The sequence below is a fragment of the Dreissena polymorpha genome, chromosome 4, assembly GCF_020536995.1.
Source record: "Dreissena polymorpha isolate Duluth1 chromosome 4, UMN_Dpol_1.0, whole genome shotgun sequence".
NCBI classification, from domain to species: Eukaryota; Metazoa; Mollusca; class Bivalvia; order Myida; family Dreissenidae; genus Dreissena; species Dreissena polymorpha.
Genome location: NC_068358.1, coordinates 37,759,447 through 37,787,388, shown reverse-complemented (window position 1 = coordinate 37,787,388; position 27,942 = coordinate 37,759,447). Strand labels below are relative to the sequence as shown.

General features: G+C 34.7%; 3 protein-coding genes across 6 annotated transcripts in view; 1 reads left to right on the top strand and 2 right to left on the bottom strand.

Moving 5' to 3' along the window:
- The window catches only part of LOC127877701 (atrial natriuretic peptide-converting enzyme-like), a 193,598-nt gene that overhangs the window by 17,628 nt on the left and 148,028 nt on the right, over positions 1 to 27,942 (bottom strand). The window lies entirely within an intron of this gene.
- LOC127877699 (fibrillin-1-like) overlaps positions 1 to 27,942 on the top strand; it is a 163,147-nt gene that overhangs the window by 69,690 nt on the left and 65,515 nt on the right. The window lies entirely within an intron of this gene.
- The window catches only part of LOC127877703 (atrial natriuretic peptide-converting enzyme-like), a 167,182-nt gene that overhangs the window by 133,104 nt on the left and 6,136 nt on the right, over positions 1 to 27,942 (bottom strand). Inside the window, exons 3-6 of one of the 3 annotated variants that reach the window (XM_052423832.1) lie at positions 17,814 to 17,966; positions 16,513 to 16,644; positions 14,043 to 14,153; positions 9,287 to 9,397 (exon numbers count right to left, since the gene is read on the bottom strand). The exons of 1 other annotated variant lie outside the window; for it this stretch is intronic. In XM_052423832.1, the coding sequence (XP_052279792.1) occupies positions 9,287 to 9,397; positions 14,043 to 14,153; positions 16,513 to 16,644; positions 17,814 to 17,966 (507 nt within the window). The remainder of the gene's footprint in view (positions 1 to 9,286; positions 9,398 to 14,042; positions 14,154 to 16,512; positions 16,645 to 17,813; positions 17,967 to 27,942) is intronic. One more of the 3 variants, XM_052423834.1, reaches the window with a different exon arrangement.

Sequence of the window (27,942 nt, the reverse complement as noted above, 5' to 3'; positions counted from 1 at the left end):
ACACACTAGTGTACATACCACAGTAGTTCTAAGCCCTACAGGCTAGGCAAAGACACACTAGTGTACATACCACAGTAGTTCTCAGCCCTACAGACTAAGCTAAGACACACTAGTGTACATACCACAGTATCGCTCAGTCCTACAGACTAAGCTAAGACACACTAGTGTACTTACCACAGTATCTCTCAGCCATACAGACTTATCTAAGACACACTTGTGTACATACCACAGTATTTCTCAGTCCTACAGACTAAGCTAAGACACACTAGTGTACATACCACGGTGTCTCTCAGCTCTACAGACTAAGGTAAGACACACTAGTGTACATACAACAGTATCTCTCAGCACTACAGACTAAGCAAAGACACACTGGTGAACATACCACAGTAGTTCTCAGCCCTACAGACTAACCTAAGACACACTAGTGTACATACCACAGTATCTCTCAGCTCTGCAGACTTAGCTAAGGCACACTAGTGCACATACCACAGTATCTCTCAGCCCTACACACTAAGCTAAGACACACTAGTGTACATACCACAGTATCTCTCAGCCCTACAGACTGAACTAAGACACACTCTTGTACATACCACAGTATTTCTCAGCCCTATAGACTAAGCTAAGACACACTAGTGTACATACCACAGTAGTTCTCAGCCCTACAGACTGAGCTAAGACACACTAGTGTACATACCACAGTAGTTCTCAGCTCTACAGACTTAGCTAAGACACACTAGTGTACATACCACAGTATCTCTCAGTCCTACAGACTAAGCAAAGACACACTGGTGTGCATACCACAGTAGTTCTCAGCCATACAGACTAAGCTAAGACACACTAGTGTACATACCACAGTAGTTCTAAGCCCTACAGGCTAGGCAAAGACACACTAGTGTACATACCACAGTAGTTCTCAGCCCTACAGACTTAGCTAAGACACACTAGGGTACATACCACAGTATTTCTCAGCCCTACAGACTAAGCTAAGACACACTAGTGTACATAACACAGTAGTTCTCAGCCCTACAGACTAAGCTAAGACACACTTGTGTACATACCACAGTATTTCTCACCCCTACAGACTAAGCAAAGACACACTAGTGTACATACCACAGTATCTCTAAGCCCTACAGACTTAGCTAAGACACACTTGTGTACATAACACAGTATTTCTCACCCCTACAGACTAAGGTAAGACACACTGGTGTACATACCATTTTTTCTCAGTCCTACAGACTTAGCTAAGACACACTAGGGTACATACCACAGTATCTCTCAGTCCTACAGACTTCGCTTTGACACACTAGTGTACATACCACAGTATCTCTCAGTCCTACAGACTAAGCTAAGACACACTAGTTTACATACCACAGTATCGCTCAGTCCTACAGACTTAGCAAAGACACACTAGTGTACTTACCACAGTATCTCTCAGCCATACAGACTTATCTAAGACACACTTGTGTACATACCACAGTATTTCTCAGTCCTACAGACTAAGCTAAGACACACTAGTGTACATACCACAGTATCTCTCAGCTCTACAGACTAAGGCAAGACACACTAGTGTACATACCACAGCATCTCTCAGCCCTACAGACTAAGCAAAGACACACTGGTGTACATACCACAGTAGTTCTCAGCCCTACAGACTAAGCTAAGACACACTAGAGTAGTTCTCAGCTCTACAGACTTAGCTAAGACACACTAGTGTACATACCACAGTAGTTCTCAGCTCTACAGACTTAGCTAAGACACACTAGTGTACATACCACAGTATCTCTCAGCTCTACAGACTAAGCTAAGACAAACTAGTGTACATACCACAGTATCTCTCAGCCCTACAGACTAAGCAAAGACACACTGGTGTACATTCCACTGTAGTTCTCAGCCTTACATACTGAGCTAAGACACACTATTGTACATACCACAGTAGTTCTCAGCTCTACAGACTTAGCTAAGACACACTAGTGTACATACCACAGTATCTCTCAGCGCTACAGACTAAGCTAAGACACACTAGTGTACATACCACAGTAGTTCTCAGCTCTACAGACTTAGCTAAGACACACTAGTGTACATACTCCAGTATCTCTCAGCTCTACAGACTAAGGTAAGACACACTAGTGTACATACCACAGTATCTCTCAGCCCTACAGACTAAGCAAAGACACACTGGTGTACATACCACTGTAGTTCTCAGCCTTACATACTGAGCTAAGACACACTATTGTACATACCAAAGTAGTTCTCAGCTCTACAGACTTAGCTAAGACACACTAGTGTACATACCACAGTATCTCTCAGCGCTACAGACTTAGCTAAGACACACTTGTGTACATACCACAGTATTTCTCAGTCCTACAGACTAAGCTAAGACACACTAGAGTACATATAGAGAATACTAGGTTAGCGTTGAATACAGAGAAGTTTATGTTGCGAGGCTTAGAACGCCGGAAGCGCGAGCCTTGGCGAGCGCTTTCGGTGTTCGAGCCGAGCAACATAAACTTCTCTGTATTCAACGCTAATCCTAGTATTCTATTTATCCCATTTGATTTTTTCAACGTGACATTTAACATAAATAGATCTAATAATCTTAACAATAATTTTAATTCAGTCATAAAAGCGCTTAAAATCTAACAAATGTAACCATGCGTAGTGATATACATGTATTTGTTCTGGTACGCAAAATAGTCTTTAAAAAATTCACACACAAACTGTAAAACAAGTAAAAATATCACAATAAGCCTACATTCAATTTTACGCAGTATGCGAATTTTAACACATTACGACCGCGAAAAGAAGATTTTACTTTACTATAATTAATTTTATTTTCGAAAGAAAATGATCAAAATCCAATATGGCGGCGATTGCTCCTGACAAAATGCTGTCGATGTCAACATACATGTAAACCATCGACGACCTAGTTCTGGCTACCATAACTTTAAATGTCGCTTTTTATGATTTTTGACTGGCGCGACTTTGTACAGGTCTGTCAATACTAAATAAACTGTACGCTGAAGTTTCTTTAGCTATCGAAGACCTTGACAATTTTTGACGAGTAAACAGACAATTGCAGCGACTGACACTTTATTTGACAAAATATACAGGGCAATATGTTTTCCGACTTCGGGCGACGAATTTAAGGACGCGCAGAACGTGTTTTTTATATAATGTTATGGGTATGCCGTGTGTGATCCGATGCATCAATGGCGCCCATGTTTAAATCATTTCCCCGAGAACAGGGAACGACAAAAGTACAAACAAAAATCTAAACATTTAAGAACTAGTATCTTACCTTTAATTATCCTTTGAAATCCATCTAATAATCCATTTCACTCAATAATTGACGATTTTGCATCTAGGGTCTTTAATAATTATTTAAGCATAGTTAAAGAAAGACCCTTATGCCACTCTATCACTTTATTCAAATGAGTTTATGAACGCGATAAACTTTCTTCTTCGTCACACGCTACGTCATGTACTCTACATTACTGCTGTTCAAATGAACCGGAGCAGTTTATCTAATAATAGCCGTTGGTAAACTCGGTTGCATTTGCAGATTTCTGCATACAAACATAATTTCAGTATGTCTAAACTTCCACAATGTTTTATTTATCTATGGTAAATGCCCTTATTGTACGAGAAAATAATTTAATATATAAATACACAAAGAATGGAAAACATTCCAGTACACAACAGATAAATGAGTACAAAATACCCGTGTACAAAATGGGACGTTCCCAATTCCAGTGTGGTGCTATTTTTACCATCTTATACTTTACACAGCTCTATGCCTAACGTGAATTAAATAGGAAAGCAAACATAGCAGATTATTCATGAACTGTGCGATATGTGTATGGCTTGTTGTACATTCTTAATATTTAAGTTAAATGTCAAAAGTATATGCTTTGGTTATAAACAATGCACATTACACGAAATAAGGAAAATGTGATCAATTGACAATTCAGATATGTCGAGATACAGTACATGTAGAAAACATGTGAAATAAGTCGCGTGTATAATAAATCGTCAAAAAAATGGGGAAAATGACGCAATAAGTATGTCATTTTATGACGCCATCAATCAGCTGATTCATTATACGGATAGCGAAAAATTATGTCATATGACTAGATTTAAAGGTTGAAGGTCGTATAATTTTGAAGCTTAAGTTTTGTCGACTTTGTTTCTTATGAAAAATCATTCAGTGGCAAAGTAAATATAAATAAAAAATAACAAAACAAAAATCGTGTAATTTTATATTTTATTTCAACATTTCTTTTGGCGAATATGTCATATATATATTTTTCTGCAAAATATGCACATTTTCTTCTAATGGGTGACCTTAAAATTCGATCAATGAACCAAACAATATCGACCTAATTTTAGCGCATATCGCATGACGTCATTTAAAAAGTAGTCCGTGCACGCGACAGGTATATTCCACAGTGTTGAATACAAGCAAGTATATTCCACAACGTGTTATACCGTCAATGTCGCGGTGAAAATGGGATAAACCACAGTATCTCTCAGCTCTACAGACTTAGCTAAGACAAACTAGTGTACATACCACAGTATTTTTCGTCCGACTTGTCATGACAGTCTGTGTATCCATCACATTTCCAATCACGTAGGTAACAGGAGAGCTCATCATCACACATCTCCTCATGGATGCCACATTCTGAACAAATACAGAGCCATTGTAATTAGATCTACCAGCCAACATGTCATATTTATCTGAATTTGCTACATTCAAGAAATTGACTTTCCAATCATGATAAAAGGAGACATCCTCTGCGCATGTGTGTGCGTGTATTTGTGAGCTTACAATTGTATTTACGAGACTATTGCCAAGCAATATATGTCCCCTTCCGGCTCCACCATTGTCAGAAATATATAATTTTTTAATTGTTGCCATAGCAACCAGAATTTTTGATGTAGGAATAAACTGAAATGACATTCATAATGTCCATATTGCCATCTATCTATGTTTCAAGTTTCAAGAAAAAATATTAAGAACTTTTAAAGTTATCGCAGGATCCAGAAAAGTGTGAAAGACGCACAGATTCACGGACTGACTGACGGACAAGATGGCAACGTCTATGCTTTTTCACCATTTTATACCCTCTATTAGTTGTATTTTTTTTAAATGCCACTCACTTTTCAGCCACATCAGTATGAGATTTACAAGCGCTTATTGCTTATTAATATTTGATATGTACCTCCACTTTACTTCATACAAAATTTCTTAGCGCAATGACCTAATTACAGCTCCATTAAGAAAATTGGCAGCCAGTAAAGTTGAGATACAAAGCGAATTTTTAAATGAAATAAATGCTTATCACTTTCTTCCTGATATGGCTGGAAAGTGAGCCTCATTTAAAAATCAAACAAAAGTAATAAAGGGTAAAAAAACGAGGGAACCTACCTTTCTCGGCATGGAAGTCGCAATCTTGACTATGCTTACATTTGGAAAAAGAATGCATATGGTGCTTCAGATGTCTTAAAAATTAGTATGTCCCCCTCTGCTCGAAATTCTTAAAGGTTTTTATGCCCCAAATGTAGGCATCAGACATTAATAGTCTTCCTGAGGGCTGATTTCACATCACAGCAGCATAAAATAGTCGAGTACCTGATGTGCAACATAATATTTATGTACTATCGAACACATGTTATCATAGTTCCAACTGCTTTCAAATGAATTCTTAAAACTGTGCTTAAAGAACCCAGCGATTTATGACAGAAGAATCATATGCTGTAACAATCAAATCATAACAGCAATATACTTAAAAAGTGTTTTTCTGCATCTGTGTCACATAGAAATTACAAAATGTACCAGTGAACGATGACAGCTCAAAACAATTTAGGATTGCAAGATTTGAATGTACCAGTGAACGATGACAGCTCAAAACAATTTAGGATTGCAAGGTTTGAATGTACCAGTGAACGATGACAGCTCAAAACAATTTAGGATTGCAAGGTTTGAATGTACCAGTGAACGATGACAGCTCAAAACAATTTAGGATTGCAAGGTTTGAATGTACCAGTGAACGATGACAGCTCAAAACAATTTAGGATTGCAAGGTTTGAATGTACCAGTGAACGATGACAGCTCAAAACAATTTAGGATTGCAAGGTTTGAATGTACCAGTGAACGATGACAGCTCAAAACAATTTAGGATTGCAAGGTTTGAATGTACCAGTGAACGATGACAGCTCAAAACAATTTAGGATTGCAAGGTTTGAATCGAAGTCCTAAATTTTTGCAATATTTTACAGATTATAATCACAAGTTTCTACTTTTTTCAGAACTGCGTTTCTTACCTTCGTATATGCAATCTGGGTCTGTCTCATCGCTGTTATCAAAGCAATCATCTCTATGGTTACAGAAACTGTCATGTGGCACCGTAAGATTGTTTGCACATCGCCGATATCCTGGTCTCAACACTAACATAATGAAAATAGTGTATTGAAAGTTTTTTTCTGATAAATAAGATAAATAATAATCATTTAGGCAACTCTACCATAAGTTACTGTTATTTTAACTCTTTTCCAAGCATTTCGGAATGAATTAACAGTGTACATGAAATAAATGTTATTCAAGAAATTACTTGATTTAGCATTAATATTATTGGACACAATAAATACGTACTGTCAAAATTGAGGATGTAAGTAACAAGGAGTCCTAGAGCCATAGCACATTAAATCTGTAATAACAAGAGCTGTCACCATAGGATGACTTATGCCCCCTATAAACGCTTGATAGAAGTTATGAGCTTTTTTCCAAACCTAAACGCAGATTTCGAAACCTAAACGCGGACCCTAAGTTCAAGGTCAAGGTCACAGGGGTCAAAATTTGTGTGCGTATGGAAAGGCCTTGTCCATATACACATGCATGCCAAATATGAAATTGCTATCTGAAGCGCCATAGAAGTTATGAGCATTTTTTGAAACCTTAACGCAAAGTGTGACGGACAGACGGACGGACAGATTTAGATCACTAAATGCCCTTGGGGGGCATAAAAATCATGAATTGCTAAGGAAAATCATATGGCTGTACAAAAAATATTGAAAGAATGAGAGTGGGTAGCCATGGCAAAGTGTTAATTTCTAACCCTGGCTAACTGCCTTTATGCCATATTTTCCAATTAACTTATTATTATATAAATATATAAATAAACCGGCTCTGAGTCCTAGAATTTACTCAATCATTATTATAATGTTGTCTTTTGTATCAAAAGGCTTAAAATATATACATAACACAAAACATTTTGACCATGCTCACTGATCCAACAAATATATCATACTATAAATTGTATACCTGATTATTTATCTTCCAACTTTTGATTTACATTTTTTAATGTCTAATTGTACATGCACCCACCAACTACATTTTATTGTCTATAAAGTTTAAGTTGACTGCTTGTGTGAAAGTTACTATGTGTCAACTTCAAATGGTATTTCAAAGCTATCAAATAGTTTGTTTTTTGTTGTTTCCAACATGTAAAGGTTAAATAAATTCATGTTTGTAACATTTAAAATGAAAAATATTCTTATAAGGCAAAACTCATTTTTGCGTAATGTGGGTTATATTGTTACGTACCTCTGCTTTGAGGTATACCGTTTTAAATACTTGATTATTTATAGCTTTCAAATAGCTGATAATATAGTGTTAGCTTGTTCCATCCATTTTGAAATATGACACAAGTCGAAAATAAATGTTCAAACAATAATTTATTCGTGCGAAGATAAATATTCGCAATAAACAACCCGTTAAAGAGCAAAACAATGTAAGTTATTCCTAACCGCCAGCTTCCCGGTAATTATACTAGGGTAGTGTTTACACGGATTTACACATGTGACGCACAATCAGACAGTTCTGCGTTCTTTCAGAATTTATGTAAATAATGCAATAAAAGTGTTAAAAACGTTTCCAAAATCAGACTTACTTAATGTAAACAATCTTCATATCAATGGATTATTACTATCAAACGTATGTGATTATGACTTAAAGGTATTTACTTAGAAAAATGAATGACTGTCTCTCGACAAAAATTACGTCTATTCTAGATCTTGACTTTTCAGTGACCAAGATTCTGGGCGAGACAAAGAGACAAAATGGCGCCTTATTTAGAAAAACAATGAAAAATACAAAGTATTCAAATGGATGGCTCACCGCTGGATAAAAGTTCTGGTGATGTTTAGATTATATAGACTCAGTTGTGTACATTTTGTTTTATATAGTCACATAATGTCACCAGAATAGAATGAACAACTTAAGGGGCAGTCAATTGAACAGGTAAGTGCAACTGTTACACCTGGGGTGTATCAATATTTTCTAAGACATATCCAATATACATACTACAATTGATCTCATCTGAAAGGTCGAGGCAGTCAATGTGGTTGTTGCATTGAACAGAGGTGGTCCACAGACAGAGGCCGGAGTTGCACTGGAAACCTGAACAATCTGAAACATATGGGCACAAAGAACACTGAAATGACAACTTATAGCTATATTAAGGGCTACTAAATAATTGCAGATGATTTTTCATAATTTGCAATCTTAATTGTTTTATATCAGAAAAGTTCTTTATTAAAACCATAGAGAATTTTCTTAATGACACACACAAATAAAAACAAATAATCACAAGCAAATTATTTCCATTGAAGGCCTCAGCAGTTTCCAGCTTTATAAATATGCTGATGAAATCTGCAAGACAAAATATGATTGAACACCTATTGTCAAACTTTCAATGAGTTGCGAAAGACAGCTCATAAACAAACTAACAGGGGTACTCACTTGTGCAGTTGATTAAATAAGAGAGATCATTAACAAACTAACAGGGGTACTTACATGTGCAGTTGATTAAATAAGAGAGATCATTAACAAACTAACAGGGGTACTTACTTGTGCAGTTGATTTCATTAGAGAGATCATTAACAAACTAACAGGTAGGGGTACTCACTTGTGCAGTTGATTTCATAAGAGAGATCATTAACAAACTAACAGGGTACTTACTTGTGCAGTTGATTTCATCAGAGATCATTAACAAACTAACAGGGTACTTACTTGTGCAGTTGATTTCATCAGACAGATCATTAACAAACTAACAATAGTACTCACTTGTGCAGTTGATTTCATCAGAGAGATCATTAACAAACTAACAATACCACTCACTTGTGCAGTTGATTTCATTAGAGAGATCATTAACAAACTAACAATGGTACTCACTTTTGCAGTTGATTTCATAAGAGAGATCATTAACAAACTAACAGTGGTACTCACTTGTGCAGTTGATTTCATCAGAGAGATCGTCACATTGAGCCAACTTATCACAGCGAAAGTTGGAACTGATGCACTGGCCACTGGCACATTGGAACTGGTCTGCAGAACACTCTGAAAGGACATCAACATAATCCTCCTCCTCCTCCTCCTCATCATCATCATCATCATCATCATCACAATAACATCATGTAAACCATCATAATGCACAAATCATCAACACAGTGACTATTTGGCATACCTTTAACTGTACCAAACTGATCATGGTTATTAAGTATTATAAGTATAATCTGTTTGTTTAAACCACATAAGCTGCAGCAGAACAGCAAAATAGTAGTATCAGACGACACACATGTGCTGTATAATTCTCTCATTATAATTGATGCATTTTTCTTAAAAATAAAATGAACTAAATGACATGCATTTTATAACCTTTAATACTTTCTAACTTGATGCCTTAATGAATATCAATAGGCACATATTGTTAAATTTTTGGTTGACGCCTACAAGTTTACATGAAATAATTTTCCTCACAAAAATTAATTATTCAATAAAACAACATTCAACAAGTTTTCAATTCAAAACAACATCAGAAAGTTGATATTGCAAAATAATTGTGTCTAATGTGTGTGAAGTGAATTCCGTGAAATTAAACTGCAATAAAAATCAAACTGCTAAAGACCTAAACTGAACAAGGCAATAATAAAATTCATTTGAAAGATGAACTGTTGGCAATCAAAGTAGTTATAAATTCCTAGCTATAAATGAAATAAAAATGATCAAAACTTTAATAAATAACACTGTCAAAACATGAAATATGATATTACTCCCTTTTATTCATAACATGCCAAGTGTGAGATCACAAATGTCACTCATCTTATGTGTACAGTTTTTATCAAAGAATCTAAGTCTTTCAACCTGCCCATCACAGGGAAATGTTCTTATAGAAAATATATATATTTCCCAAGTCATAAATTAGGTTTAAATGGTCTGCCACAATTAAGTTATTATTTATGTCAGTGTAGTTTTTCAGAAAAAATAGGTTGCAGATTTTGGGAAAAGAGCTCTCTGTAAAGAAGAATTGTGCGCTTATCATGATAAAATGCAATTATAATGTTCACTTTTAAAATTTACTAAAATAAAATTAACATTAAAACAAAAAATAACCAGCACAATTGTTTACTTGATATCCCTCTCCAAATTTTGTATATGGATGGGTGCAAAAACATGTATGTTAGAATCCTATAGCAAGTAAGGGTGTCACGTTTAAACGGTTGCGTTTATCTTTTGCTGAAAAACGTTTACCAAAACAATAAACGTTTAAATGACAGTCAATATCAATATAATACATATTGGGGTGCAAATAACGTAGCCGACTAGCCGAACGAAGTATATCGATGAAGAACTGCGAAATCCGGGTACTTGCGGTAAATCTGGGCTACCGAATTCGGCAGTAATTTATTTATGATTGGTTAGCGGATGGCACAGACATGAACGGATACTAACGGAAAATCTTCGCTACTTTCCGAAAATCTTACAACTTGGCAACGAAAGAGTGCATATGCCACCATCTTGAAATATTTTAATTGATTGATTAGCAAAGTAAAACACTGCGGTAGCATGTTGAAAAACAATATTTTAACCAAATTATATATTGATTACGTTTTTGTTAGTTAACTGGTTTTACATTTTCTGCGGTCAAACGATATGCACATTGTATTTCATGTACAAAATAAGTGTCGTTTTCGGAAACAGTATTTTACTTCGATTTTACATTATTTTTGACGTTCATTAATTTATTTTAATAGAATGACGAATACACATGTGGTGATACGGATGGTCTGTCTTATTATATTTTATAGTTTTAATATGACATCATTGTGCGAATGGGATATGCACTGAATATTACTCCCGGAAATAACTATTTTCAGTTTGGAAATGCGATGGTTCTGATTTTTAAACGGACATAGGGATACCGTCTAAACGGCAACGTTCCGTTTATTTCATTTCATTTAAACGTTTAGAAAAATCTGTAAACGTGACACCCTTAATAGCAAGATACAATAACTCTTGTAGGATTATGGTTCTTTATTTTCCGTTCAATATATTTTATTATCCTTGTGAACAAGTGTGTGTGGGTCGAGTGCATCCCACTGCACAACTTACAGAGTAAATGAGAACTACATGCATAAATATATGCATAATACAACACAAATGTGCACATTTTAACAATATTAACTTTTACATAACAATACAAACATTTTTCAGCAAAGAGAAATTTAAAAATAACATGACTTCTCATAACACAAATTCTGAACAAGAGCTGGAAGAGGACAGCCCAGGGCCCTCACACTACTTTGGGGGAAGGGGTCCGCAGCCCTAAGAAGGGGGAATTTTCGCGGCATTTCCCTTTTTGGGGGATTTTTTTACCTACTCTCTCATTATTTCATTTGCACTATATTCATTGCATTTTTCATAATTTAGTATGTATGAAAAGATTAAATTGAAATAGAATTGAGATATAATAATCATGAGACACATCTTTCTATTAAAAAAAAAAAAAAAAAAAGAATAAAAAAAAAATTCTTTTTTTTTTTTTTAGGGGGAATTTTTCCCCCCAAAAGGGGAAAAAAGTATACTTTTCAGGTGGGGGACTGCCGCCGAAATTCGGCGGCAGATTTGATAGATTGAGGGCCCTGAGTCAGCGCTTTTTTTTTGAGGGGGGGGGAGTTGAGAGGGGGTATAATGTGGGGTGTGGTCATTTATTAGACGATCATTCAAAAATAAAAAAAGGAAAAAAAAAATTGTTTGGGGGGGGGGGGGGGGATGGGGGGGGGGGGGTGTGAGAGGAGGGGGGGTATAATGTTGGGTGTGGTACTTTATTAGATTATGTTTTAACAACAAAACCCTTTTTTTTGGGGGGGGTCGTGGGGTGGCGGGTTCAGCGGGGGGTCTCCTGTGGGTTGGGGGTCCTTTCTTCGCTGCTGTTTAACCCAAAATGGGGGGGTAGGGGGGGAGGTTGGGGCGGGGGGTGGGGGAGGAATTCTGGGTCGGGGCGTGGGGTATTGTTTGGGTGGAATCCATTGTGGTATTCAGGTAAGTGTTGTTTTGTCAAAGTTATAATAAAATGTGATCATAAATAAAGAAGTTCTGGGCAATTTAAGCAAAATGTTCAATTATCTAAGTGTAAAAGGGGACATAATTATGTAAAAATGCTTGATACAGTGGTCTGCCCTTGTTTATAGGTTGGGGTCATGTTGGTAAACAAGTATGCAACATTTAAAAGCAATATGTCAAAGGATATAGAAATTGTTTGAGGTAGTACGCAAACTTTAACATAGATTTATCAATAATATGCATATTCTAAGTATTAAAGGGGCAATAATTATGACAAAATGCTTGATAGAGTTGTCTGCTCTTGTTTATAGGTTGGGGTGATGTTGGTAAACAAGTATGCAAAATATGAAAGCAATATGTCAAGGGACAATGAAAATAAATGGGGTAGTTGGAAAACTTTAACATTTGCTGCATATTCTAAGTGGAAAAGGGGCCATAATTATGACAAAATGCTTAATAGAGTTGTCTGCTCTTGTTTATAGGTTGGGGTCATGTTGGTAAACAAGTATGCAAAATATGAAAGCAATATGTCAAGGGACAATGAAAATAATTGGGGTAGTACAAAAACTTTAACATTTGCACGCTAACGCTAACGGAAACGGAAACGCCGACGCCGGGGTGAGTAGAATAGCTCCACTATATATATTTCCTATATAATAGTCGAGCTAAAAAGAGGTAATAAAGAGGGTTATGATTCTTAAGCATGGCACTTCTTCTTATCGATATCAATACACCCATTAATTTCATGTCAAACTCTTGTATTGTATCTGAGATATAGCCCTAAAAAGTTACATCATACAAAAACAACAACAAAGGGCAATAACTCTTATTTAAGAAAATGTAGGGTTGTGGTTATAATGAATTGCTCTTCTTCGATTGGTCTCCGCATGCCCATGAAGTTTCATGAAATCTTGTATCGTATCTGATGATGAAGCCCTTAAAAGTTTGATCATTCAAAGTTAACACAACAATGGTCTTTAAAAAAAAGAGAGTAGGGTTATGGTTCTCGCGCATAGCACTTCTCCTCATTGATATTTATACACCCATTAAGTTTCATGTTGATATTTATAACTAAAAGCTTATATTAAAAAGATAACATAAGTGTCGGTAATATATATGTAAAAATAAAAGTATAAATAAAAAGACTCTCAATTTGCATACAACAAAAAATGATGCATCTATTGGCAACGTTAATGTTTGTTTATACATTAGAACCTAACTGTGCTACAAGTCAAATAAACATGCATTATAATGGTAAACTTCTACCACCCACTGAGCCCTATTTGAATATACATTGTTATTTTACACAAGGGAAATGATAACCAAAAAATGCCCACTGCTTTTTATTTGGGATTTTTATAGCCATTCAACTTCTTACCTTTGCAAAGCTTTCATACATAAAGCTGTTTAACTGCACACATTGTGTTAAAAGCCTAAAATTGCACAGGAAGTAATAAAACAAAAAAGTTCCGCAATACACCAAGATTGCTTTTAATACTGACATTAAATGCTTTTGCAAAATACTAGTGCATTTTTTGTCGCTTCCTGTGAAATCAGTTTGGGAGAGGTAACACTCTGTGACATCTGCATTCATATGCAAAATACAGTCAAACATCCATCTAAACACTCTTGCAAAACTTACTGCAGGTTTGGTACTCATCATCGGCGCCAGGACAGTGTGGTCTCCCGTCACAGACGTACTGGGCTCGGATACATGACCCATCAGCACAGCGGAACTCACCATGCTCACACACTGGAACAGAGAATGTGAATGGTTGAAGTTCCAGGCCCCTAGGACCGAATTGAAATGTAATATAATATGTTTAATCAGTAAAATCTGTTGTAACTCAGAACTTTGGTAACAACCGGTTGTATATGCTAATATACATGTCAGGCACAGAACATAAAAGGAAGAAACGTTCCATCTACACTAGATTTTGTTTATCATAAGACGCTTCCTTGTTTAACAACAAAATCCATAACAGCAGAAAGGCGTTCCTGATTAGCTTTTTGGGACTTAACTTGTTAATCTGGGACAACACTTTACCCACATCTGTTTTCAAAGAGAGAGGCTCATATTTATTATGGGTTACATAAAATTGAGAAATCAGACAAAGGTATTATGATGTATTTGTTAGTCTGTATCTATATTTATAAAACATAAAAACACATTGAACATATCAGACAAGTTTGCAAAAGAATTTTTTAAAACGGTTCAATATATAATAACCCTGTTTCCATTTTCTGGGCACAGAGGCATTCATATTTATATAAACAATTTGTGTATGCACAAAAATGAACTTGATGAATTAGGTTGCTGCATTAACACAATAATAAATTCATAAGAAAAGTGAACTAATTTGCAATTTAAATATAATACTCAATTAAAGTAAAGTAGCTTTGCAGAAAATTGCATGAAACGCAATCTTATTGGGGTCCAAAAAGTGGTTAACCATTCACACAATGACATGCAGGTATTCAACACGATGGGTATGGAAGCAAATGAGAGGCACATTTATTTAGTATATATTTTACTTAAAGTAACATATGCAAAACTATAAAAGTTAAAAAAATCATCAAACTTTGAAAATATTAGTTAACTGATTTAACCAAATTGTTAATATGCGGCTAATACATTTAAAAAATGCAGTATTATGAGTGCAATAGAAATCTTTTTACATTCATAGCTGCATCAGTTAAAGTTGATTTTAATGAAAAACGTTAAATTTTGTTTTACTTAACAAATTAAATTGTTGTAAACCATAAAAGTCACCCTACATTTCCATTTAAATGTAGGTAGAATTTGCTAATGCCCAAACTTCAAATGTAATATTCAGAGAAAAACGGATCATGAAAATTATGCTGATCACTTCTCAAACAATTACAAATATAAATACATGTATATAGAATATCAGAATATAAAATATTTACTAACACTGAGTTACACACAAATATAACAAAATACAAATTAATCTGATTTTTAGCATAATTTCCTTTTCTTAACCAATTTTAAAGTACCTGTATGTACTATGTCATGCTCTTGCTTCAAAAGAAATACATGTACATGTACTTGTATTACTTTTTGCTCATAAAGTATTAAAGGGGCCTTTTCACAGATTTTGGCATGTATTGAAGTTTGTCATTAAATGCTTTATATTGATAAATGTAAAAAGCTCCAGTAAAATACAACAATACAATTAAAATGATAAAAAAGTATCCCTCAACTGGGCTCGAACCACTGACCCCTGGAGCAAAAGTCTACCGCTTAGACAACTCGGCCATTCACACTCATGCAATGAGTGTTGTATTTTATACTTTACACACGCAATCCTCGTGGTATCACAAAATATAATGACAACAACAGAACTCTCCAAATTATTCAATCGTTTCGCGTTGCAACGCTTTATTATTTTCAGGTTTTTAAATTGTCAAAAGATGCATATAATGGATATTTTACTCTATATAAGGAATCCTTGTAGTTTCACAAAATATAGCGAAAACAACAGAACTCTCCAAATTATTCAATCGTTTCGCGTTGCAACGCTTTATTATTTTCAGGTTTTTAAATTGTCAAAAGATGCATATAATGGATATTTTAGAGCATGGTAAATGTTCAGTATCACTGTTTCCTCACAAATATCATAACTACATGTAAAACGAAAATTTGCGAATCTGAAACAACTTTTTTCAATTTTGTCAATTTAGCAAAACGTGAAAAGGCCCATTTAAGCATTTTTTGTGTAAGTGATATGCTTAACATTTAAATACAAGCATTTGAAACCCATTGAGGAGATACATATGTAATAAATAGTTGAAATAATATACTTTTTGCACTTTACATTGCTATTAGCATACATCAGTCTGCAAAAAGTGCATAAAGAATATCATATTCTCATTGCACTCAAGGAAGAAAAAATGTAAGACAACCATTTTGAAATCTTTAAGCAAACAAAATAACTTGAAATGACAATGCAGAGCATAATTTTCGTCATTAAAATTTTTTTATTCTTAAGTGCAAACCCAAATGCAGGCTTTTTTAATTATCATGACTTTGATTGCCTATAAACAACACTTATGCTAAATTGAATAATATTGCTCAAATAATGTGTTACCTGACATGGGACTTGTAGAAATGGTTGTGGAAGACTCTGTAGTGTTATTCATAACACTAGAAGAAGAGATGGATGACACTGAAGATGTACTGGGTGGTGAGGTAGATGATAGTGATGTACTGGATGAAGCATCTAATGTATATGAAATAAGAATAGAGACAATGTTAGCCGCGCATTGTGAAAACCAGGGTTAAAGCATGTACGTAATGTTTTGTACCAGATTATTCAGTGCAATCTTCAAGTCTTTCCGAGATGAACATGCAGACAAACTAGAACAAGAAACCGTCGGAGACGGGTGATGCTCCCCAAAGGTTTTTTTGTCACAATATTGCACTATATATTCAGATAAAAGGAAATGTCTTGAGGGCACAGTAGTTGGGGGGACAATAATTTTTTTATAGAAAATTTCAAAGGGCCATAACTCTGTGAAAAATCATTCGACCAGAACCCGCTGATAATATGCACATCTCCTCTTGGTAGTGAAGCTTCCCATAAAGTTTCATTGAATTCTGGTCATTAGTTGCTGAGAAATAGCCCGGAAAAAAATTGTGCACAGACGGACACACGGACCGACACACGGACGGACGGACAGACGAAGCTTCGACTATATGCTCCCCCAGAATAAATTTTGGGGTAGCATAATAAAAGATAACAACCCTTAAATTTGTTTTATTGAACTTCATGTGTATTAACCATGCTTTCATGGATTTATTTTTAAAATGCTGGGATAGAGTGGCTAAAGATTTTGCATCCTCATTACTCATAATAATTCTTTTTCATAGATTCGCATCAATTAATGTGTGGCCTCCTAAATAAATTCTTATTGAAAGCACTGTATGTGTAAGTCGTAATAAAGACTTAATAACCAAATATGAATGGAAATCTATCTTACATTATAATTATAACACACTTTTGGCAAAATATTTAAGATCATTTCTTTAGTCAAAACTCACCCAATAAACAAACTTTAACAAGTTTCAAATTTGACAGTTAGTTTATAAAGATTTCTTTGACTGTTTGAGTCACATGGGATCTGGGAGTGGGCGAGGGGGGGGGGGGGGGCAAAAGTTGGGACAAGACTGTAATCTGAAAGCAATGCCTGACAGCAAAGGCAAATAGGATTTCAACATGCCAATGAATATGGTATTCTGGGGGGAATGGGGAGAGGGTGATGGGGGCAGGGGAGTATGGGAGTACAGTAAGCTTTAAAATACAGTAAAATGTTTGCCCTATGTCCTCAGGGAATTAAAACAAAAAAGCTTTGCTATGGGAAATTAAGACATAAAACAACGAGTAATTACCTGTTGATAATGATGTAGTGGACCATGTTGGTGATGATGAAGTGGAACTGGAACTTGAAAGCTCTGTGGTGGAGGATGGAACAGTTGATGCTGATGATGTGTATGGGGGCACCTCTGTTATTGTTCTGTTCATGAGTTTCTGGCTATCTGTGGCTGAAATAAAGCAATGAGCAATAACATCAGATTTTCATAGAGACATGCGCATTATTTAACCAATTTTCCATGCATCTTTAAACCTACTGATATTTTACAGTGAATTTTTAATGCCCAAATGCACAGGTCATTTCTTGAATATCAACAAACTTGGTAAACCAGAACATTAAATCATTCAAGTGGAATCCATTTGCTCTTTTGGGTGCATTAACACGGTAGTAAAATTACACAAATAATGCACAAACGATCTAAAGGAACTTAACTAAATAAAACTTCACCATTTAAAACAAATTAAATACAGATTTCAAACTCATGGCTTACTTCTGACTATTGATAATTACTTGAAGACTGTACGTTTGGTACATTTTAATGATATGTAAACAATTAATGTGACAAGAACTTAAATATGTTTTGGCCAATCGGAATGAAACGGTACTAGTGAGTCCTATCTTGAAAGTTGAGTTATCTAATACATAGAAAATACCAGCTTATTGCCTCATTGTTGGGAACTTTATGAGGTTAGGTTACAAATAAAAGGACATGACTGTATATCATTATGTCATGAGCACTTCGCTTACTATTTGTAAACATTTGTATCCTGGTTTAGTTGCTCTTGCAATGTCTAAAATATGGTACATCTTTACATCAAATTGCTTTATTTTGTTCAATATGATTAATGTTTAGCAAACATAATTATGACTTTATGATTTATTGCAAGTAATATCCCTCCACAATTTGACTGATATAAAACCTGTTGATGTATAAACAAAATGATATCAGACACCTTTTTATTTGGCAGATATCATCAAAATGGTATGATAAATTGCCGTCAAACATACACTTCAAGTATGTGCAGTTTTACATTTGAAAAGTACATAAAATGAACAAAAGTGATAATATCAAATAAGTCACTATAACAAATGCTGACAATATATAGTGTTAATGTATGTTTCATTCAATCAGGTTTTTTTTACCTTATTTAACAGACGCCGAATATCGGCGTCTTCCCCCACCAAACTTTTTTTTTTTTTTTTAATAGAAAGATGAGTCTCATGATTATAATATCTCAATTCTATTTCAATTTAATCTTGCCAAACGTAATAAATTAAGAAAAAAACAATGAATATAGTGCAAACATGTACAAATGTATTGTAATAATGAGAGAGTAAGTAAACTAATCCCCCAAAAAGGGGAACGCCGCCAAAATGCCCACGCGCACGATTTTTCCCCAAAGTGGAAAATCCCGCGTAAAATTTCCCCCACGTAAAGGCTAAAGGCCCTTTCCCCCACAACCCAAAAAAAACCCTGATTCAATAGAACTACATTACCGTCTGTGTATTTTCAAACAAGGAAACTTACTGATCAAAACAAATGCATATACAATGACTTTCTTTTCACAGAGTTGTGACCATGTCCAAATCAGTCATAATCATAGTCAAGCATGCTATTCCTACAACCTGCCCCCCCCCTCAGCTATGCTATTCCTACAACCTGCACCCTCCCCCCTCAGCTATGCTATTCCTACAACCTAACCCCCCCCTCCCCCCCTAAGCTGGGTATTAAAAGCTGGATACCACTATTAACCCTTTCCCCCATAATAAGCAAAGTGAAAATGGCTTTTGCAACCAGCATAAAACCAGAACAGCCTGCGAGTAACCCACAGTCTGTTCAGGTGTTTTGCTGTTTGCTGCTCATCAGTTACATGTACTAAGTGTTGAAAATGAAGCCTTTAAAACTTGAATTTAGTAAGAAAGGTATTTGATTAAATATAAATTTCAAATTGAGTACAAATGTGTGAAAATACGTGTCTAAGTCGTTACGGGTTAAACATGGCCCAACTTTAATATGTACACACAATCATTGTTGTCAATGTAGATAGTTAAAAAAAGCTTTAGGACTGCACAAACTGACAACAATCTCTTGACAGAGAATTAATCACACTTTCTAAATCCAATCCTAAAACACATCAAAGATAACTTAAAAGCAAATGTGTGTCTCTCTAAATTATTTAGGCAAAAAACAAGAGTTACACTGACCCCTGGTAATAAATGGACGAACCATGCATGGAAATTGAGATGTTATTTTTGAAAGGCAACTAGGTTTCAACTACTCCTGTCATGAAAACTGGTTTACGGGACAGACAACATATATCGCATTGGAAAATGCATTGCAGCCAAGTTGCATGTTAAATGAATATTAAGATAACTATCAGGTATTTTGTTTCTTTGTCAGCATGAATTTGACACCTGCAAATAAACCAGACTACCTATCATGAGTATGCAACAATTACAACAATAAAATAGGTTAAAATACTGCACACTGTATCAGAGCACAAATTGACATTCAAAATGTATGGGTTTTTTCACTTGTCAATTGCTTGTTATAATGCTGATGCTTGCACATCGTGTTACAATGTACATGATTTGCATGGGCAACTTCCATAGGAGAACTGAAGTTCATTAAAAAGGGGCATCTTTAAAAAATAGGGCCCAAGAACACCAAAATCTTTAAGTACAAACGATTGAAAATGTTTCGATTTAATTTGAGCAATTTTAGTAAATTACACATCATGTTCAGGTTCCAATCATTGGCATCTAAGATAAATTGATCAACGTCTCCGCAAAACGTTTTAGTATATCAAATTTATTAATGTCATTATGCTGTTGCTTTTAGCTTTTTGTTGAAGGTTAATCCAAGGTGTTTAAGTTACATTCAGTATTGAGCTGATCAAACTCAGGTGTTTTAGTTACATTCAGTATTGAGCTGATCAAACTAAGGTGTTTTAGTTACATTCAGTATTGAGCTGATCAAACTTAGGTGTTTTAGTTACATTCAGTATTGAGCTGATCAAACTCAGGTGTTTTAGTTACATTCAGTATTGAGCTGATCAAACTTAGGTGTTTTAGTTACATTCAGTATTGAGCTGATCAAACTAAGGTGTTTTAGTTACATTCAGTATTGAGCTGATCAAACTCAGGTGTTTTAGTTACATTCAGTATTGAGCTGATCAAACTAAGGTGTTTTAGTTACATTCAGTATTGAGCTGATCAAACTAAGGTGTTTTAGTTACATTCAGTATTGAGCTGATCAAACTAAGGTGTTTTAGTTACATTCAGTATTGAGCTGATCAAACTAAGGTGTTTTAGTTACATTCAGTATTGAGCTGATCAAACTTGCGATTGGATTTTGCAAACAGATTTGCATAAAAGCCAGATTAACTTGATGAACCGCATAACTCTATCTACTATGACTTCCGAAATATAACAAATGACTAATGCTCAAGCGAGCATACCGCGTGCTTTTGTAAACAAAATCCATAGATAATAACGAATATCTGCGCAATTTAAATGAAGCAATCACAAATGAAATGTGATTTCAGATATGCATGAGTCTACTTCCCCACTAAGTAGGCGTAGAGCTTCACAAAATAGGGTGCACAATAAACCTGGTGACAAAGATTTACTTGCACATAAATCTTGCAATCTGACAAGTGTTACCCAAGATATCAAGTTGTCAGTCCTTTTTTCATGCAGTCAATAGACACGAACAATCAAATTTAAATAGTTAATTGATATATTGTTACAGCACTTGTCACAGCTGTTTAAGGTTGGTCTTTGTGCATTTGTTCATGAATACCTTTCACTAAGCAGTGCAGAACTCTAGCAGTAAAGGGTAACTGAATATTAAGCCTTTTTTTTTATCAGCAAAATATATTAATTAGTATTATACGAACCATCTGTTAGCGCTCCCTTTACCCTGGTTTTCAATGTACTCAACAAATATGTAAGGTAGAGGATTTTTAAGGAGATATGTCAATAAATATGGAAGAAAAGAAAAAATTCATATGCGTACCTTAACCAAAATCTAAGCTTTCGAAAGTAAAAGCCACATTCAATATATCCCTTTAACCACATGCACTGTTCAATCAAGTGCAAATTTAATTTTGCAAGCACAGGTGCAAATTCCCTTTTTTGGTGAAATCGAAATTGAAAAGATAAGCAGGCAAAAGCTGATCAATGGATTTGAAGTCAGATGACAGAGCTGAAACTTTGTGTCATGTGAAATGCATCCAAATTGCTTTTTTTTTACGTCATTGAACTATTAAACTTGTTTGCATAATGTGAGCAAAACAAAAGAACACAATTAATGAAATCATACATGCCATAAATTTTCAGACCAATTCCGGGACATTGCATGCAATGCTCATGAGCACATGAGCTCTATTTTCCGGGACTTTTGTCGATTTTCCGTGACATGTATACATATAGCGATATATATAGACATATATGCATTTTTGGAACGCATTTTTTTCCACATTGTAAATTGCTTAGTTCGAAAGCCTATCCAAAATACACTAGATCTATTAACGTCAAATTTAACATAACTACTTCCGTTACTAGATACAAAAAAAAGCCACGTTTTTTTTGTGCTTAGAAAAGAAAACCAAATTGCTTTTGTGTACATGTAAAATAATCTGCATGAAATGCGTGGGCTTTTCCACGGCCGCATAAAAACTTCAGAGCGCATTTGTTACTATTTAAAGATGTGATGAAATAACGTCCAATCGGGTCGTTTTTTCCACTGAACACGCGTAAATCGTCTGACATGATGTTCATGTTTTTATACAACACAAAATACACCCACACTTTCCATGCAACGTTATACATGTCTACATAATTTTCGCACGCTTTTTATTGAGACAAAGGATAAAGCACTGTTTATTTGACGCTAGACTTTGTTAATGTCGCGTAAGTATTAAAATTCGGAAGCGTGTTTCAGATTACAAATTGAATAATGCTCAATTGAGAATCGAACGAAACATTAAACAATGCCGCCTTTTCGGTTTGACTGCGAAGTGAGACAATCGATATGATTACATGACCCCTGTTAATTGAGCGATTTTGACACGTAGCATAGTCACCTATTCGGGTAGGCATTGTCATGGGGACGCTGCCGATAAGTGGGAACACAGATTCGAGGTGCAGTTAAGCCTAAGATAAGGTACATGTATATACGGATTTTGTAAAATCCGGGAGATTTGACAGATTTCCGGGACTGCGGGACACTTTCTTCATTTCCGGGTCAATCCCGGACAATCCGGGACGTATGGCATGTATGATGAAATTGTCAAATTACTTAAATAAAGTCAAATTCAGGAATGATTCTGAAAAAACAAAGCACTTGCATAAACAGTTCTTAAATACATTAAACATGCGTAAACTAATGTCATGTAGCTAAAGCTCACATCTGTGACCAGTCTGTGAACATATAAAGTAAAAATATGACTTCAAAGACCTGTAAAATGTACATAATTTATTCCTCTTCAACCACCGTCAACAGCTTTATTTTACTTTTATGATAATCATACTATGCAGCGGTGCTGAACTATAATCAGCCATTATTTACTTCAAAGAATTTGAAAAAAGTTCATGCTAGAGTTTTGATTAACCTTAGCATTACATCATTACTATTAACAAGACTACATGACACTTTCATTCGGAAGGTAATATCAAAGTTAAATCTTAGTTTTTCTTGTTTTGTTACTATTTTACTGTTACGATCGCTTCATTTTCATTTAATTAAAAAGGTAAAATTCATTGTTGTTGTTGTTGTGTTGTTGTTGTTGTTATATTTACGCAAAATATTACATGCATGCTATATTTTTGAGCACACGTTCTGCAGTTTTAAATCCTTATTCAAATTATAAAAATAATTTAAATTGTATGCAAAATAATTTGCAGATTAATATCAAATTACTGTTATTTGACCGCCTCTCTTGCCGCCCATAATCGCAAGGTAAAAATGTTTTCGGTCACAAAGGTTAACAATTTTACAGCCCCTGCCTCTGCAAGAAACAAGACAATTATTTAATAGTTATCTGTTGAAACTATTTAATGTAACATACCCCATAGAAAACTTGTTCCCATCCACGTTTTAAGGGAATTGTAATTCTAAAATGACATATTTTTCAAATGTTATTAGATTTGATTGTTTCCTAATCTTCAATGTTTTTCAATAGACTTATCTAATTTTTGTATTAAGCAAATTTTTTTTTTAAAATACGACGACGGAATTCAAACTATTGTAATGTCCCAATCGTAAAAAAAATACGACGACAGAATTCGAACTTGTAATGTCCCAATCGTGAAGCGGATGCGCTACCACTGCTCTACACTGCTAGTCTACAGCTGCGGCAAAACATAACATCTATGAGGTCTGCCTATCTTATAGAGGAGTACGGAGATTGATTTTCTTAGTGAAAATTTGCTGTAATTAAGCTAAGAAATTAGCGAGTAAAGTTGAGATTTAGAGCAAATATTACTTAGAAATAAACATTAGTTTCTTTCTTGCTGATATGGCTTGAAAGTGAGCAGAATTTAAAACAGAACAAGTAATAAAGGGTATAAAAACCTGCTTTGGCATATTAGACGTCGCCATCTTGACTATCACGTGATTTTGCCAATAATAGAATTGTTTTACTAACAATATTTGTTTTATCTTCTAAGAATGTTTTACACTAAAATGGTCATAGACAAATGCACTTAAAAAATGAAAATGGTATTAGAAAAATTTTCAGAAGAAAAGCTTCGAAAAAAAGTTTCTGAGTCACTAACTGTAAAAATTAGAAAATTCTATATTAATTATCTATTTCGTCTGCCAAATTTCTACTAATTCTAGGCATTTCACCGCAATTTCTCATTTAACCACATGCACAGAATTTTCAAATTGTGGTTAGTAAGTCAAATGGCTTACCCCAATAGACAAAAATCAGTTATGACACTTTTCTGCCTAAACTGGATTTTCACTACAAAGATACAGCTGTGTTTAAACAAAAATATTAGTAAAAGCAGAACATGTCCAGGGCTTTTTTTCCTTCTTTGGGACACGCCGAAAATCGGCCCTTTCCCCTCAGATTTTTTTCCCCTCAGCAGGTAAATTTTCCCCCAGACTTCATTTTTTTCCCCTAAAAAAAAACAAAAAAATTTTTTTTTTTTTTTTTTTTTTTTTTTAAACTTTAAATACATAAGTTAACCTGATCCAGTGTAGAAAATATAACATATTGCATAATTAAATTATCTGTTGCCTTGATTTTGTTTTAAAAACAGCAAAATATGTTCAATTGATTATTTAAGACTTTCCTTATTTTCCCCAAAAGCCGGCGTTTGGTGTGTTTTTTTCCCCCAAAATCCGGCATTTTGCGCGATTATTTTCCCCACAAAAAAGGCCAGGCCCTTTCCCCAAAATCAGATAAAAACCCCTGATGTCGTCTCTGACTCACAGGCTTATCTGGGACAACACTCAGGGCACATGCATTTAGCCCCATTTTCCCAGAGCAAGGCTAAAATAATCTGAGTCCCATTATTGAAATTGACCTCAAAGCCAAAATGGCTGCACCCTATTATCAAAACATCTGAAGACTACACCTGAGGGATCCACATAATCTTGAAAGCAGAAAGTGCAATTAAATGCTGCAAGAGATAAATTGATTATTCTGTCTCCATCTCTGCATTGCAAATTTGACATCATAAAACTTCACATCCAAAAAGCTGTCATACCAGTTTCAACTTCACAATCACCACTATTTTGGAACTAAAAAGGTTAATTTGTCATGCATTAATAAAAATATCTCAACAAAAGCTGTATTTTGTCTTGTTTTTTAAAAGAATAACTTATAACTGTAACTAATAAAACATAATAATTTTTGAATATTTATTGCACAATGCATCCTCTAATCACCTTTAATGGCAAGCTACCTTTCAGCATAATATTGCATAGGTCAAATATTAAAATAAACTTTCTTTGAAACACTTTTTTTTTAACCAAAAAGGGGTAGCACCCTTGAACATTACCAAAAAATAAAAAACCACAACAATCTCCAATTGTAAAGAAAAAACAAACTGAATGCATTATATCAGGAGACATAGAAAAACTATTGATCTAAGTAAAGTCCAGACATAATTATTGAGTAAGATCTTAAAGTAACATTACTACTCAAAATCAACGAACATTTCGTACAATTTTTTGTAAAATAAAGCTTAACAATTAAAAATCATTGTTCCTTATAGCAATTGCCAAAATTTCAACGCCAGATGTGGTCTGGTAAAATTGATCTATACAAAATTCTCGTTTTAATTATTGTTTTGCATATTTAAATCCATTTTAAATTCCCGCAACAATATCTATTAAAACGACACATGAACACTAACATGGTACCATTTTAGTGTTGACATGTTTCCTATGAATAGATATATTCGCAGGAAATTAAAATGGAATTAATAAAAACGAGCAATTTGTCTCTACAAAAATCTATGGAATCATACAACATCTAGTGTTGAAATTGTCATGCTATTGCTATAAGGAACACCGATTGTTTAGCTAGGTGTTAACTTTATTTTACAAAATTCTTTACGAAATTTTCGTTGATTTTGAGCGTTATAGAGGCTTTAAAACTGTATTATAAATTTCAGAAGACCTACAAACAGTACAGTACTACATAATATTTTGTACAACTACTGAGTGGGTAATACGTAAGGTAATTGGATGAGGATTGTCTTGGTCACAATGACACATTATAAGAATGACACTACATTTCTGCACATGACACAACAAAGAAAGTGTTCATAATTCCCTACAAGGACAGACTGTGTGGTTGATCAATTATTTTGTAATTAATAACTTACCAGATCAATAAATTGCGCCTTAAAAGTTGCCATGGGGGTGGGTCTGCTAATTTTAAATTAATGTCATTTTAATGACCATGATTTATAACTGTGAGTTACATTCTGTGCAGGGGCTTTACATTAATCATATGAATGCAACATTTTAATTCCAAATTTATAATGCATTCAGCGAGGGAAATGCTTATCTCACACTGGGATAAAGAGTGGCAAGGGCAATTGTTAACAATTGAATTGCTCCACAGTTTAAACATGCTGTGTCAGTACATTTAAAAATCAATCATGTCTTCTTTAATAGGTAAATTAAATAAATTGTTTGAAGGTCAGGCAATATCTTTGTGTCCTTCCACTAAATGATGCATTAGATAAAAAAACAACGTACACTTCAATTTCTTGAACAATTTTTTGCAGCTGTCATCTTAAACTGCTACCTGTTTTAACAAATGTATTACTCTGCATGATTAAATCATTTTGTTTAATGCAATTTAAAGTTATGATAATTATATTTTAATTACATTTGTATGGGGGACTTTTGTTCAAAAGTTGTACACAAAATACATAATATTATGTTTTGTTGTCTAATATCCATAAATGATGTATGTGTTAAAAACCCCTGAGATGAGCTCCGTCATGAAAAAATAGGCTTCAGGAGATGTCCCAACAGTGTAGCTACAGGGCATATCCTAACAGTGTAGCCACAGGGTATATCCTAACAGTGTAGCTACAGGGCATATCCTAACAGTGTAGCTACAGGGCATATCCTAACCGTGTAGCTACAGGGCATATCCTAACAGTGTAGCTACAGGGCATATCCTAACAGTGTAGCTCCAGATATGCCTCTGCACCAATATACTCAGATGAGGTTTCATAATATGGCTAATGAAACCATGACACCTTGCGTGACGTTTTAGCAGACAGGGACGCTCCACACCAGACTACACAGCACAAATGCCGAGGCTGGTCTGCAATTGCTGACAGAATATTGCAAAACACCCATTTTTGTAAGACGTGACTAAATTTATTTATACTGCAATTGTCCCATGTTATCTGATAGGACTTTTGTCAATTATTGGTACTGCAAAAGTTTATATATAATTGTTATAACTACATCAACACATACGCTTGAATTGACTATTGATTAGCTTGCCCATTTGTCTGGGTAGGTTAACTGACGACCCGGACATGACTAAAGAAGTGCTACAACGGTAAAATATCCAAACAAACAAACAAAGACAACTCACCATGGAACCACTAACATCCTGGATTCAGATTGATGAAAACTTACAAAAATGTGCATG